Here is a 15,245-nt window from a genome sequence, read left to right as displayed (position 1 = left end):
GTGCCACTGCACTTCAGCCTGGATGACAGAGGGAGACTCTGTCTCCAAAAAAAAAAAAAGAAAGCAGCCTAGACAACCCAAAAACTTGTCGACAAAGACTTGCCCCATAAATAAAGGCAGAAGGAAGCAGGGGAAAATGAGTAAAAATGTCTGCTGTCATTTGTTCAATTAAACAAACTGAATCCCACTATTTATAACATCCCTGTGCTTTAGATCTAAAAAGTGAAAGTAGATGAATATAACAAGACATTTCTCAGCATACAAAGGTGGGAAAATCCATATTTCCTGGGTGAACAGGGAAAATTCTTAGCAAAGAGTGGAGACAAAACCCAAGTGTGTTTGGGGAACTGGAAATAATCTTAGTTGGCTGAAATGTAGGAAGATAGACAGAAATGAGCTTGGGATGTCAATTTTAGAAATATGGCCCCCATCCTGTAATGATTCTCTCTCCCACCTGAACAGACATGACCTCTATGAGCTAAAGAGAGGATCAGAGAGGACCCCGGAGTCCAGGCCCATTTGACCCAAGGTCAGAGGCTGGGCTGAGTACTGCGGGGCTCACCTGGTAGTAGTAGTCATTCAGGCAGGGGTTTGCACTCTGCAGCTGCACCATCTGCACTTTTATCACCCAGTCCTTCTCTTTTCTGGTCATGAGGTTAGCATAGGGGTCTGGCTGCTGAGACCAAGGCTTCTTGGCTGGGGGACTTTAAGCCAGAAGAAACAACCCTTTAGACTTACCCACCACTGCCACTTCCTAAGGAGTATGGTGAGCAGGAAGTGGGAAGGATGGAGCAAGCACAGAGGTGGGCAACAGTATGAGAGTTTTAACTACCACATGGGAGCTTTGAGGGAGACAACTGGTCACAAGGGGAGACCCGGCATGCAGATGGGCTCCCCTCAACCCTGCTCCTGGTCTGGGCTTTACCTTGGTGTTTGACTATGCTGCTGCTGCTGCAAGATTCGTTGGTGCTGAGGGTGGAGCTGGGTCAGATGACTGGGAAGATAAGAAGTAACCAGCTGGGTGGAAGGAAGCTTTCAGTTCTCTGCCCCCCTCCATTCATTCAGCCCAGGTCAGCTCAGATGGACATCTAAGGAACTTTATCTGTTTAGGTACTTTCCCAAAGTCAGCCACATGGCACATCACAGTCCTAGACCCACAGGGTTCCCAAGCTCCTCCAACATCTATTTTCCTGCAATTTGGCTGCAGGAAATCTTGGAACAGTAGAAAACGTTTTGGCCTGGTCATCAGGAGTTCTGAATAGTAGTCTCAGTTCCATCATGCTGGCTGATCGCAAATAAATTTTTATTTTTAATTTTTGAGACAGTCTCCCTCTGTCATCCAGGCTGTAGTGCAGTGGCACGGTCTCAGCTCACTGCAACCTCTGGCTCCTGGGTTCAAGTGATTTTCCTGCCTCAGCCTCCCAAGTAGCTGGGATTACAGGCGCTCACCACCACTCCTAGCTAATTTTTGTATATTTAGTAGAGACACGGTTTCACCATGTTGGCCAGGCTGGTCTCGAACTCCTGGCCTCAAGTGATCCTCCGACCTCGGCCTCCCAGAGTGCTGGGATTACAGGTGTGAGCCACAGTACCCGGCTTTAAATAAATTTTTAATCTCCCTGGGGCTACATTTGTGAGGGAGAAGGAATTAGACTATACCTCAGACTTCTCTTACTAGATTTCTGTGTTTTCCTGTGGCAACTGGTAGGCATGGTCCCCACCCCTCCTCAGCCAGCACCTCCTGAGACCTCTGGGGAGAACCTCAAACCAGTACCTGAACCTAGGGGGCCACGAGGTCAGCAGGCTGCAGAAGAGAGTTGGGTCTTGTGTGGGCAGCCGAGGTCCAAAGTGCCGTGCTGGAGAGCTGGTGCTGGGAAATGTAGGCCAGAAAGGGATGGGCGACAGGTAGTCCAAGGTCTGAGAGAGGAATTAAGAGGTCTGGGAGAACGCCATCTCCACCAAAAGAATGCTGCTCTTGTTGTGAGGGCTCAGCTCCTTTCCTGCCTTTTCCCCTCAAGAACGTCACCCAACATTGTGCCGTCTTGTGAGTCCCTCAAGGCAGCTTTGGGGGCACCAGACTATGGTTCCTGCCCTTGTTTCAACAGGGCTTGACTAGGAAGCAGCTCATCATTCCCTGACAATGCGGGGTCATGTGCTTTTCCTACCATTTGGAAAGTCAACGCCTCTCTCTCTCCTCTCTATAATAGTCTTCTCTTGGGCTGTCTTCAGCCGCTGGGGCAGTATTCATCTGTCTTTTCTGACTCACTCAAAGCCCTCCTCAGAGCTCTAATTCCTTCTAGTTCTCCCTGCAGGATATCCTGGTTCTTGAATTCCTCTACCCCAGGCCATGTTCCCATTACACAGTTAATTGCAGGGCAGGTGCTCTTTCCAGCTAAGGGCTGGCCATCTGCTGAAAGATTGCCTAAGGCAGGAGTAGGGATCTAGTTTGTCCTTGTTCATACAAATGGCCAGTTGTCCCAGTACCACCTGTTAAGGTGTCCATCCATGCCCCTGGTTGGGCACACCACCTCTGTCATTTATCAAGCTCCTCTATGATGGGGCAACTCTCACCTCCCGTACCCATATCTCACTTTGGGTGCCTTAACTCCAGACCAGGGTTGGGGGTAAAATGAACATAATGGATGGAATCCTCACTAACCACATTATGGAGACTGCAGCAGACTCACCTGCCACAGAAAATGCAAGGAGGCAAGTGACATTCCCAGCACACCAGGGGCCTTGACTCCAGGGGATCTAAGCAGAGCTCTCTGAAACAGGAGGGAGGAAAAACCAGGCTCGAATGGGCCCCTGTAGTGTATTCTGCATTCACCTGTGTTTTTGAGGAGGTGGGAGGAAGCAGCAAGACCAGGTATTCCAACATCCAGTGCAGTGGCAGCTTGGCCCTCCCTCAGATTCAAAGTCAGCTGGGCCAGGATCCCTCTCCCTCTCCTGGGAGGAATAAGACTAGTGCAGTGAAGACTAGTCCCTTATTCATGAGACATATGTTCCAAGACCCCCAAGGGATGCCTAGAACTGGATAGTACTAAATCCTGTGTATAGTGCTTTTTTCTTATATATACATGTCTATGATAGTTTATATATATATTAAAAATTTTTTTTTTTTTTTTTTTTTTTAGAGTCAGGGTCTTGCTCTGTCACCCAGGCTGGAGTGCAGTGGCACTATCATAGCTCACTGCAGGCTCAAACTCCTGAGCTCAAGCCATCCTCCTGCCTCAGACTAAGTAGCTGAGACTACAGGCACATGCTACCATATCTGGCTAAGTTTTGAAAATTTTTTTTCTTTTTTTTTGTAGTGACAGGGTCTTGCTTTGTTGCCCAGGCTGGTCTGGAAGTCCTGGCCTCAAGCAATCCCCCAAAGTGCTGGGATTACAGACATAAGCCACTGCACCTGGCCAGTTTAATTTATGAATTAGACACAATAAGAAATGAACAATAAAAATAGGACAGTTATAACAATATACTGTAATAAAAGTTATGTGAATGTAGTCTCTCTTAAAATACCTGATTGTACTATACTCGCCTATTTTCAGACTATAGTTGACCAAGGGTAACTGAAATGGCAGAAAGTGAAACCATGGACTACTGTACCTTAGTAGTAGGTTGAAGGAAGTTCTGAGTCACCTCATATCTACATAGGAGTCCTTGTCCTTCTCCACTAGTTATGGGATCCAAGGGAATAAATACCAGGAATGGACTACTGAGACAGAGGGGCCCAGGATCAGGCAAAGGTGACTCACGTTTAACGCTAGTAGCAGGGCCACCACCTGTGGGCGATGCATAGCTCTGCTAGGACCTGGTTTTAAGGCGAGAACAGCATCAGAAACCAAGTGGGAGACAGGAGAAAGAGGGAAGGAGAGAGTCCCTAACTCAGGTTCAAGGCTTAAAAAGAAAATGTTAATCCAGAACTTGTCGTAGAAAAGAGAAGAGGAATGTTTAGTGACAGCCTGTGAGCCACAGACAGTTCAGGACAACCCTCTCCCATTCCCTCCTGCCATGGTACCTGGGTGTTGTGGACAGCACCAAGTACAGCTGGATCCCCAAGATCATTCTCTTCCTCCTCTTCCTCCTCCAGGTCTGGGTCCAGATCCACCTCGTCCTCCTCCTCCCCTTCATTCTCTTCTTCTTTTTCCAATTGGCAGGCAGACACCAGCTCCTCCTCAGGAGCCAAAGGGCCACAGGTCTTACCTGGCCGTTGGTTTAAGTGTGGGCCAGAGGAGAAGGTAAGATGGGGGCTCAGGTGAGAGTCTTGTATAGAGAGGCTGCTACTCAATAGCACTTCTGTTCATAAGCCATCTCCAGCACCACCTTTGAATATAACGCCTCCTGTTCTGTGGGTTTAACTTGGCCTCCCTTCTCCCAAGGTGCCCCGAACCATCCCCCAGTAAGTCAAATGGAAACTGAGCCAGGTGTGGTGGCTTGTGCTTGTAGTCTCAGTTACTCGGGAGGCCAAGGCGGGAAGATCTTTGGGCCTAGGAGTTTGAGATCAGCCTGGGCAACACAGTGAGACCCTGTCTCTCAGTAAAAAATTTAAAAAGCAAACAAAAGGAACCTGGCAGATACCAAACATCTTCACTTTCACATCCCCTCTTCAGTTCCTTCGTTAAGTTCTAGCACAGCCTTTTCCATCTGCTCTGCCCCACCCACTCCCTTTCTGTTGTCTTTTTGAACAAGTTCCAGCTGCCCTGACTCACTGCAATTTAACCCTACTGTGTGCCATATGCTTTACGTGCATATGTTCATTTAACAGTCATATGAGGCTGTCCTGGGTTGTTGTTGATAATTTTACTAGGTTGGTGAGAAAAATAAAGCCCAGAAGAGTGACCTTTCAGTCACCCATTATAATATAATTAGCAAGTGGAAGAATTTGGAATAACTTCCAGTGACTCTGGACATCCAAGCCCATATGTGAAACAGACCAGCAAGCTCTGCTTGCTGGGGCATTTTATATAACACCATGGCCCACTTGTTGATACCTTCAAGCCATTTCATCTTGGCAGGCTGGTGAACTTCCTTCTTAGCTGTGTCCTCCAGTGAAACAGCATTGCCAGCCTCTGGAAGGTAAACCTGAGACAAGAAAGAGGCCAAGAGGCACCATCCTCAGTCAGTAAGGATGTCATGGCACCCTAAAACAGCCATGGAATCCTCCCAGCAAGATGGTTAGAGAATTCTTGGCCGTGGTGTTGAGGAGAGAGACCCTGGGGTCTCAGACTGCCATAAACCCCCACCCTCCCAGCTCAGCTCTAGGGAGCTGTCCCACAAAGGGACAGAAATGAGGCACAGGCTAGAAGCAGGAAGAGAAGTACTTCCCAACGGACATCACCAGTCACCGTCTGAGTGCGGTGATGCCTTGCTGCCGACACCCACCACCTGACTGTTGCTGTCCTTTCTGTTTAAGTTATTCATAGCAGCCTGGGCCAGGACCTGTTTGCTGCTCCTGGCTTTAAAAGTCCCAGCTCCTCCCCTGCTCACCCATTAAAGGGCCAGCATCCTCCATCCACTGGGGCCTGATGGAAATATGAGAACATAGTTTAATGATTAAAAAAATCCCTGAACAGAGAAAAGACATAAACTGCATTTTTAGCCATCCATGGCTTTTAGTATAGTTTATTGGGATTGATATTTGGGGGGCAGATATTTAAAAAGAGGATCCCTGTTTTCCACACCCTTCATTGGTACTTTGTGAGGTTGCATTTCATTTAATCCCTAGGTTTTGCTTCAACAAAATTGGATAGGAAAGTCCTGGGTAGATCCTGGGGAGGATGCCTAGCAACCCCGTTCCTGGCGCTTCAGGGCAGCGTACTTGAAGCCCTCAAGTCCACCTGATGATGCTTGCCCTTCACCGGGTCGTGTGAGCTTAAGTCAGCTACTCAGCTCTGACTGATGAGAGACTCCTGTGAATTTGGAAGTCAGATCTTCATGGTAAAAACACTTTTGCATGAGATACACAGTCTTACATCTTCTTGGCTGCTCTACTGGCAAACTGGTCCAGAAGCTCAGGAGTAAAAACAAATCAACAATAACAAAAACATAGCTGCTCCTGGTAGGCAAAACCCAACACCCTCCCAAGTCTCATCTAACCCTCAAGCAACCCTGGGTTCTGTGCTCACATCCTGTGTTCAGCTGAAACCCACATGACTTTGTAGAACTTCTGAATAAAAATAAAAACTAAGTTAATTTCCCTACATCGAAAATGAAAGTTAGGACCCTCTTGCCATGGTGATAAGACCATGATTCTTGGTGCCTTTAAAGGAAAATATTTGTTTCAGAAGTTTTACTGCAGGTCATAACTATATGGGTGGGGGAACAAATATAAGTAGCTTGAAAGTTACTGAAAAACTTCTCATATATCTTGAGACAGCATCTTACTCTGTCACCCAGGCTGGAGTGCAGTGGCATGATCTTGGCCCACTGCAGCCTCCACCTCCCAGGTTCAAGAGATTCTCCTGCCTCAGCCTCCCGAGTAGCTGGGATTACAGGTGGCCACCACCATGCCCAGCTAATTTTTTTTTTGTATATATATATATATATATATATATATATATATATATATATATTCAGTAGAAACAGGGTTTCACCGTGTTGGCCAGGCTTGTCTCAAACTCTTGACCTCAAGTAATCCACCTGCCTTGGCCTCCCAAAAGGCTGGGATTACAAGCACAAGCCACCACACCCAGCTGGGTTCTGGCCTTGCCTTTTTGGTAATGTTATTCAGCTGTTTCTCTCAGGAACTTCCTAATAATGTACTTTGGCACTATTAACAAAAGGACCACATGGTGAATTTCAGTGTTCCAGAGGTGATTCATTAGGTTGTTGTAGAGACTAGATCTTAAGGAGAAACTTATTACATGAAGATTTTCATTCTGAAGGGACTTCTGGTACTGACTAGTACCAAAGCAGGTGGACTAGGGCTCAGTCTTAAAGACCACAGCCCTGCCCTGGCTGTTTGGAGTTTCATTTGGGACCTACTGTTTTTTATGAAGGTCCCCTACCCTTATCTGAAGTCTCATATGTCTACTGATCCCCTAGATGTTCTAACTTTCCTGCCATCATTTAATTATGTTAAGTTTAAGCCAAGCTTATGTTAGGCTTGGGGTACACAGTGAATAAAGCAGATGCTTCCCACAGCCTGTTAGAGCTTCTTCTAGAATAAGAAGTACACACAGGTACACAGGATTGTTGGGTCAGATTTCAAAAAGACATTAGAATGGCTCATACCTGTAATCCCAGCACTTTGGGAAGCTGAGGCAGGAGGATCGCTTGAGCCCAGGAGTTCAAGACAAGCCTGGACAGCATAGTGAGACCCCATCTCTATTAAAATTTTTTTTTTTTTTTTTTTTTTTTTGAGACGGAGTCTCGCTCTTTCACCCAGGCTGGAGTGCAGTGGCGCGATCTCGGCTCACTGCAGGCTCTGCCCCCCGGGGTTCACGCCATTCTCCTGCCTCAGCCTCCCGAGTAGCTGGGACTACAGGCGCCCGCCCCCTCACCCGGCTGATTTTTTTTGTATTTTTAGTAGAGACAGGGTTTCAACGTGTTAGCCAGGATGGTCTCGATCTCCTGACCTCGTGATCCGCCCGCCTCGGCCTCCCAAAGTGCTGGGATTACAGGCGTGAGCCACCGCGCCCGGCCAAAATTTTTTTCTTAAAGAAAAAAATGACATTAGAAATATTTACATTTGCTACATAAAACACTCTTTTATGGGGAGATTTTCTTTTTTTTGTGGGAAAAATTCTCTATTTAATAAATGGTGCTAGAATAACTAACTAGTAATATGTAGAACACTTAAACTGAACCCCTTAATTACACCACATACAAAAATCAACTCAAGAAAAATTAAAGACTTAAACGTAAAACATAAAATTATAAGAAACCCTGCAAGATAACATAAAAGCTACCATTCTAGACATAGAAACCTGCAAACACTTCATGATGAAGCTACCAAAAGCAATTGCAACAAAAGCAAAAGTTGACAAATGGGACCTATTTAAACAAAAGAGATTATTCACAGCAAAGGAAACTATCAACAGAGTAAGCAGACAATCTACAGAATAAAAGAAAATATTTGCAAACTTTGCCTCTGACAAAGGTCTAATATCCAGAATTAATAAGAACTTAAACAAGTTTGCAAGAAAAAAACCAAACCTCACTAAAAAGTAGGCAAAAAACATGAACAGACGCTTTTCAAAGGAAGACATACATGTGGCTAACAAGCATATGAAAAACAAAGCTCAATGGTTATCATTAAAGAAATTAAAAAGAAGCCAGGCACAGTGTCTCACACCTGTAATCCCAGCACATTGGGAGGCTTAAGCAGGCAGATCACAAGGTCAGGAGCTCGAGACCAGCCTGTCCAACATGGTGAAACCTTGTCTCTAATAAAAATACAAAAATTAGGCTGGCATGGTTGTGGGCACCTGCAGTCCCAGCCAGTCAGGAGGCTGAGACAGAAGAATCACTTAAACCCGGGAGGCGGAGGTTGCAATGAGCCGAGACCACGCCACTGCACTCCAGCCTGGGTGACAGAGCCAGGCTCCATCTCAAAAAAAAAAATTAATTAATTAATTAAAAGAAAAACCACAATGAGATACCACCTTACATCAGTCAGAATGGCTATTTTTAAAAAGTCAAAAAAGAACAAATGCTACCAAGGTTGCAGAGAAAAGGGAAAGCTTATACTCTGCTGGTGGGAGTTTAAATTAGTTCAACAACTGTAAAAAGCAGTGTGGCAATTCCTCACAGAACTGAAAACAGAATTATCATTTGACTCAGGAACCTGATAACTGGGTACATACCCAAAGAAATATAAATTATTATAAAGACACATCCATATGCATGTTCATTGCAGCACTATGCACAGTAGCAAAGACATGGACAGGCCCTAAACGCCTATCAATAAAGAAAATATGGTATGGTCAGAAGTGGTGGCTCATGCCTTCAATCCCAGAGCTTTGCCAGGCTGAGGCAGGTGGACTGCCTGAGCTTAGAAGTTTGAGACCAGCCTGAAAAAAATAGCAAAATCCTGTCTACACGGAAAATACAAAAAGAAAAAGTGGCCAGGCATGGTAATGCACACGTGTAGTCCCAGCTAGTTGAGAAGATGAGGTAAGGGAGAATTGCTTGAGCCTAGGAGGCCGAGACTAAAGTAAGCCAAAATCACACCATGGTAATCTAGCCTGGGCAATAAGTGAGACCCTGCATCCAAAGATAAAATAAAATAAAAGATTTAGTAAAAAACAAAATATGGCACATAAACGTCATGGAATACTCCGTGACCATTAAAAAAAAATCATGTCCTCTGCAATAACATCAATGAAACCCATTAAAAAAAATCAGCTCTGATCTTAGTTATTTCTTGCCTGCTAGCTTTTGAATGTGTTTGCTCTTGCTTCTTTAGTTCTTTTAATTGTGATGTTAGGGTGTCAATTTTAGATCTTTCATGCTTTCTCTTGTGGGCCTTTAGTGCTATATATTTCCCTCTACACACTGCTTTAAATGTGTCCTAGAGATTCTGGTATGTTGTGTTTTTGTTCTCATTGGTTTCAAAGAACATCTTTATTTCTGCCTTCATTTCATTATGCACCCAGTAGTGGTTCAGGAGCAGGTTGTTCAGTTTCCATGTAGTTGAGCGGTTTTGAGTGAGTTTCTTAATACTGAGTTCTAGTTTGATTGCACTGTGGTCTGAGAGATAGTTTGTTATACTTTCTGTTCTTTTACACTTGCTGAGGAGTGCTTTGCTTCCAATTATGTGGTCAATTTTGGAATAAGTGCGATGTGGTGCTGAGAAGAATGTATATTCTGTTGATTTGGGGTGGAGCGTTCTGTAGATGTCTATTAGGTCCACTTGGTCCAGAGCTGAGTTCAATTCCTGGATATCCTTGTTAACTTTCTGTCTCATTGATCTGTCCAATGTTGACAGTGGGGTGTTAAAGTCTCTCACTATTATTGTATGCGAGTCTTAGTCTCTTTGTAGGTCTCTAAGGGCTTTCTTTATGAATCTGGGTGCTCCTGTATTGAGTGCATATATATTTAGGATAGTTAGCTCTTCTTGTTGAATTGATCCCTTTACCATTATGTAATGGCCTTCTTTGTCTTTTATGATCTTTGTTGGTTTGAAGTCTGTTTTTTCAGAGACTAGGATTGCAACCCCTGCTTTTTTTTTTTTTTTTCCATTTGCTTGGGAGATCTTCCTCCATCCCCTTATTTTGAGCCTATGTGTGTCTCTGCACATGAGATGGGTCGCCTGAATACAGCACAATGGTGGGTCTTGACCCTTTTTTTTTTTTTTTTTTGAGACGGAACCTCTGTCACCCAGGCTGGAGTGCAGTGGTGTGATCTCGGCTCACTGCAATCTCCGCCTCCCGGGTTCACGCCATTCTCCTGCTTCAGCCTCCTGAGCGGCTGGGACCGCAGGCACCCGCCACCACACCTGGTCTATTTTTTGTATTTTTACTAGAGATGGGGTTTCACTGCGTTAGCCAGGATAGTCTTGATCTCCTGACCCCGCGATCCACCCGCCTCGGCCTCAGAAAGTGCTGGGATTACAGGTGTAAGCCACCGCACCTGCCAGGGTCTTGACCCTTTATCCAATTTGCCAGTCTGTGTCTAATTGGAGAATTTAGCCCATTTACATTTAAGGTTAATATTGTTAGGTGTGAATTTGTTCCTGTCATTATTATGTTAGCTGGTTATTTTACTCATTAGTTGATGCAGTTTCTTCCTAGCATTGATGGTCTTTACAATTTGGTATGTTTTTGCAGTGACTGGTACCGGTTGTTCCTTTCCATGTTTAGTGCTTCCTTCAGGAGCTCTTGTAAGGCAGGCCTGGAGGTGACAGAATCTCTCAGCATTTGCTTGTCTGTAAAGGATTTTATTTCTTCTTCACTGATGAAGCTTAGTTTGGCTGGATATGAAATTCTGGGTTGAAAATTCTTTTCTTTAAGAATGTTGAATATTGGCACCCACTCTCTTCTGGCTTGTAGAGTTTCTGCCGAGAGATCCGCTGTTAGTCTGATGGGCTTCCTTTCGTGGGTAACCCGACCTTTCTCTCTGGCTGCCCTTAACATTTTTTCCTTCATTTCAACTTTGGTGAATCTGACAATTATGTGTCTTGGAGTTGCTCTTCTCGAGGAGTATCTTTGTGGCATTCTCTGTATGTCTTGAATTTGAATGTTGGCCTGCCTTGCTAGGTTGGGGAAGTTCTCCTGGATAATATCCTTCAGAGTGTTTTCCAACTTGGTTCCGTTCTCCCCATCACCTTCAGGTACACCAATCAGACATAGATTTGGTCTTTTCACATAGTCCCATATTTCTTGGAGGCTTTGTTCATTTCTTTTTATCCTTTTATCTCTAAACTTCTCTTCTCGCTTCATTTCATTCCTTTGATCTTCAATCACTGATATTTTTTCTTTCAGTTGATCACATTGGCTACTCAAGCTTGTCCATTCGTCATGTAGTTCTTGGGCCATGGTTTTCAGCTCTATCAGGTTATTTAAGGTCTTCTCTCCATTGTCTATTATAGTTAGCGATTTGTCTAATATTTTTTCAAGGTTTCCAGCTTCTTTGCGATGGGTTTGAACAGCCTCCTTTGGCTCAGAGAAGTTCGTTTTTACGTCTGAAGAACATTTCTAGGCTTCCAGGGAGTCCTGGTGTTTTAGCTGTGGATCTCCCAATACCTGTAGGTCACAGGGCCACAGAGACTGGGCCTCCAGGAGAATAGGACACAGACCAGTGAAGAGGAGGATGGGGAGATTTTCTATCCATTGTTTCAGGTTCTTTAATAGCAGTAGATCTAGTCTGGCTTTCAATTTCTTCTTGAGTTTTAAGTTATATATCTTCTAGGAATTTGTCCATTTCTTATAAATTTTCAAATTTATTGGCATAAAGTTGTTCATAGTATAAGAGTATTTAAAAATCCATGCTATAATTGTACTTTGTCTCTCCCGCCCCTTTTTATTTACTTATTTATTTTGAGACAGAGTCTTGCCTGTTGCTCAGGCTGGAGTGCATTGGCACGATCTCAACTCACTGCAACCTCCACCTCCTGCGTTCAAGCGATTCTCCTGCCTCAGCCTCCGGAGTAGCTGAGAATACAGGTGCACACCACCATGCCTGGCCAATTTTTTTTTTTTTTTTTTTTTTTTTTTGAGACAGAGTCGCTCTGTCGGCCAGGGTGGAGTGCGTGTCACCATCTCGGCTCACTGCAACCTCTGCCTCCTGGGAACAAGCAATTCTCCTGCCTCAGCCTCCCGAGTAGCTGGGATTACAGGGGTGTGCCACCATGCCCGGCTAATTTTTGTATTTTTAGTATAGACGGGGTTTCACCATGTTGGCCAGTCTGGTCTTGAACTCCTGACCTCAGCTAATCCACTTGCCTTGGCCTCCCAAAGTGCTGGGATTACAGGCGTGAGCCACCTTGCCTGGTCAAATTTTTTTTTCTTTTTTTTTTTTTTTTTTTTTTTTTTTAGCAAAGATGGGCTTTTGCCATTTTGGCCAGGCTGGTCTCGAACTCCTGGCTTCAAGTGATCCACCTGCCTCGGCCTCCAGAGCTAGGATTACAGGCGTGAGCCACTGCGTCTGGCCTTTTGTCTCCCTTTTTATTCCTAACATTATTCATCTCCTCCTTTGTTCTTCTTTCTAGAGTTTGTCTATTTTATTAGTCTTTTAAAAGAACCATGTATGTCAGGTTTCCTTCAGGAAATAGAAGGTGTACTCAAACTGGATAATCTAATAAAGAGATATTTATAAAAGTATAGAAAGAGTATAGTGAAACCACGAGTAATAGCAGAATCCCCTGGGACTGGGACAAGAGGATGGAGCAGTCACCAGAACCTGGAGACAGAGAAGGCTGCCTGGCTTCAGATAATGTCAGCCAGTGTGGCAGCCCTCTCCTAAATTACACCAATTCCCTCTGGATCTGGGATCTGCTCCCTCCTCTTGCCCCTGAGGTCTGGGGGTGGGAAAGGCTCCCCACTCTTGCTAGTTCCAGTGTGCTTCACTGGCCTTTACGAGTTTCCCTTCACCCTGTTCACACCCTGGTGAATATTCCCTTCCGGACATGCTCCTCAGTTACACCACTTGAATGTGCCATCTGCTTCTTGTCGGGACCATGACTGACACTGCTCTATCACCAGCCTGCTGAGCTGTTCTTTAATTTGTCCTTGTTTAGCTTCCTTTCCCATCCATCCCTCATCAGTGATTCTAAAAAATAGGCATTGTCCTCCTCCAGTCTTCCATACAACTCCCATCTCTACTCTCAGCAGTCAACCTCACCTCTTCTGTTATGGGGAAAATAGAGGCCATTGGGGCTGATCCACTTCAATTCACACTTGGAGGAAATTATACACAGCCACAGGCCTCCTCACCTTGCACTTCCAGGTGGGGGGCCCTCCTCCTGTTCAAGTCCAGACTCTCTTCCTGGATGCTTGGCCCTTCAGCCACTTCTCTCTGTGTCTTGAGCCTCTCTGTTTTCCCCTCTTTTTCTTAGTGTATAGGATAGAAATATCAGGATGTGTCCACTTCTTGGAGACAAATCCCTGTCTTGTTTTTGTTTCTTATTTTAACTGCCCTTCAGGTCTCTCCTACCCAACAAACCAAACTTCTCCATTTCCTCACATCATTCCTTCAACTGTTGCTTTGTGGCTTTTGACTCCATCATAGTGGTGGCAACAGGGACAAACAGACATAATCTTCATAAGCCCCTTCAACACTTTTTCTGGACAATTGACAATTATTTGACGTATTAGTTCTCTGCAAATGCAGGGTCAAGACAAGTCCCCTACCCTTACTTCCACCTAGATGCCACCTATATAATTCTCAGGCTTAAAAAAGTATATCTGGAGCTACCATTACTAGTTACTCTGCAGAGACTTTTCTCAATACCATTACCAATGATTTTTCTTTCTTTTTAGTTTTAGAGATGGGGTCTCGCTCTTTCACCCAGGCTGGAGTGCAGTGGCACGATTATAGCTCACTGCAAACTTGAACTTCTGGACTCAAGTGATCCTCCTGCCTCAACCTTCCAAGTAGCTGGGACTATGGCGTACACCACCATACCCAGCTAATTTTTTAAGTTTTTATAGAGATGGCGTCTCGCTTTGTTGCCCAGACTGGTCTCAAACTCCCGGGCTCAAGTTGTCCTCTCACCTTGACCTCCCAAAGTGCTGGAATTACAGATGTGAGCCACTTCTCTCGGCTGTGATTTCTTAAGTGCAAAAGACATGTTTCAGTCCTGACCTTAGCTGATGTCTCTACAGCATTCAACACTGCTGAACATGTCCTCCTTGGATCTCTGTGCTCCCACAGCTTCCCAACACTTGTCTCCTGGCTCTTCCAGTACCTCTTGGGTCATTTTTCTTTGGCCCTTTTCCTGCTCCCCTCATCTTCTTCCCATCCTTTAAATATCTGCTTCCTCAGGCTACTTCTTAGTCCTCTATATATCAAATATTCTTAATCTGAGGATCCCCTGAAATTGTGTATATGTTGGTGTGGTTTTCAGTATGTTCATTTTTCTGGAAAGAGCATCTGTAGCTTTTATCACATCCTCAAAGGGATCAAGGATATGCAAAGGTTAAATCCTCTGCAACCTGATATCCCTGGGCAATGTCATCTCATGCTGATGATTTCCAAGTTCTTTTGTCAGATCGGACACCCCTCAACTTAAAACACCTCAGTGTTTCTCATGTCCCACTCTTTACATAAAGCATACGCCCCTTTACAATCTGACCCTGACTGTCATAGAAAGCAACCAGTCTCCTATCTTAAAGTTCCCTACCTTCTAGATTGAGTTTCAGAAGTAGTAAACTGCTTTTAGCTGCATGGGGAAATTAGGGTTCCACTTTAACCTTGTCTCATAATTGCTGTGCACCAGGTTGTCCCTACGCTGGAGACCTCTCGCCCTTGGTCTGGGAGCTATATTCTGTTGTTGATTAAGGCAGCTTTCTGTTCCAGTTCTGTCTTTTCAATGATATTGAAAGTGTGTATCTTAGCAGGTAATATGCTGTGCATTATGTCATATAAGCAAAATGAAGTTACAAAGTAAGAGTTGTTTTAATTGGAAGGTGATTTCAGAATTGTCTTTATTGAACTGTCTTATTCTAATATTCTACTTATTCAAATGGGAAAAACAAACTCGGCTCAGGCTTCATCTCCTCCAGGAGGCCTTCCCAGATAGGCTTTTCCCTTCCAGCCTGGGATAGGCGCCGTTATGTGTGCTCACTGATCCTTATGCC

At 44.7% G+C, this 15,245-nt stretch overlaps 1 protein-coding gene across 11 annotated transcripts in view; it reads right to left on the bottom strand.

Moving 5' to 3' along the window:
* The window catches only part of PATL2 (PAT1 homolog 2), a 53,253-nt gene that overhangs the window by 5,689 nt on the left and 32,319 nt on the right, over positions 1-15,245 (bottom strand). For 2 of the 11 annotated variants that reach the window (XM_063639499.1, XM_063639497.1), the window contains exons 1-8: positions 5,386-5,442; positions 4,995-5,085; positions 4,022-4,206; positions 3,759-3,785; positions 2,688-2,768; positions 1,775-1,917; positions 926-994; positions 563-704 (exon numbers count right to left, since the gene is read on the bottom strand). In XM_063639499.1, coding sequence (XP_063495569.1) covers positions 563-704; positions 926-994; positions 1,775-1,917; positions 2,688-2,768; positions 3,759-3,785; positions 4,022-4,206; positions 4,995-5,085; positions 5,386-5,424 — 777 coding nt within the window. In that variant the 5' untranslated portion in view covers positions 5,425-5,442. Of the gene's footprint in view, positions 1-562; positions 705-925; positions 995-1,774; positions 1,918-2,687; positions 2,769-3,609; positions 3,713-3,758; positions 3,786-4,021; positions 4,570-4,994; positions 5,443-15,245 lie in introns of those variants that run through there. The other 9 variants (XM_063639501.1, XM_063639502.1, XM_063639500.1 and 6 more) reach the window with 7 other exon arrangements.

The sequence above is a fragment of the Symphalangus syndactylus genome, chromosome 5 (genome assembly GCF_028878055.3).
Source record: "Symphalangus syndactylus isolate Jambi chromosome 5, NHGRI_mSymSyn1-v2.1_pri, whole genome shotgun sequence".
Taxonomy (NCBI): Eukaryota; Metazoa; Chordata; class Mammalia; order Primates; family Hylobatidae; genus Symphalangus; species Symphalangus syndactylus.
The sequence above is the reverse complement of the archived record's forward strand: the minus strand, read 5'-3'. Positions and strand labels throughout refer to the sequence as shown.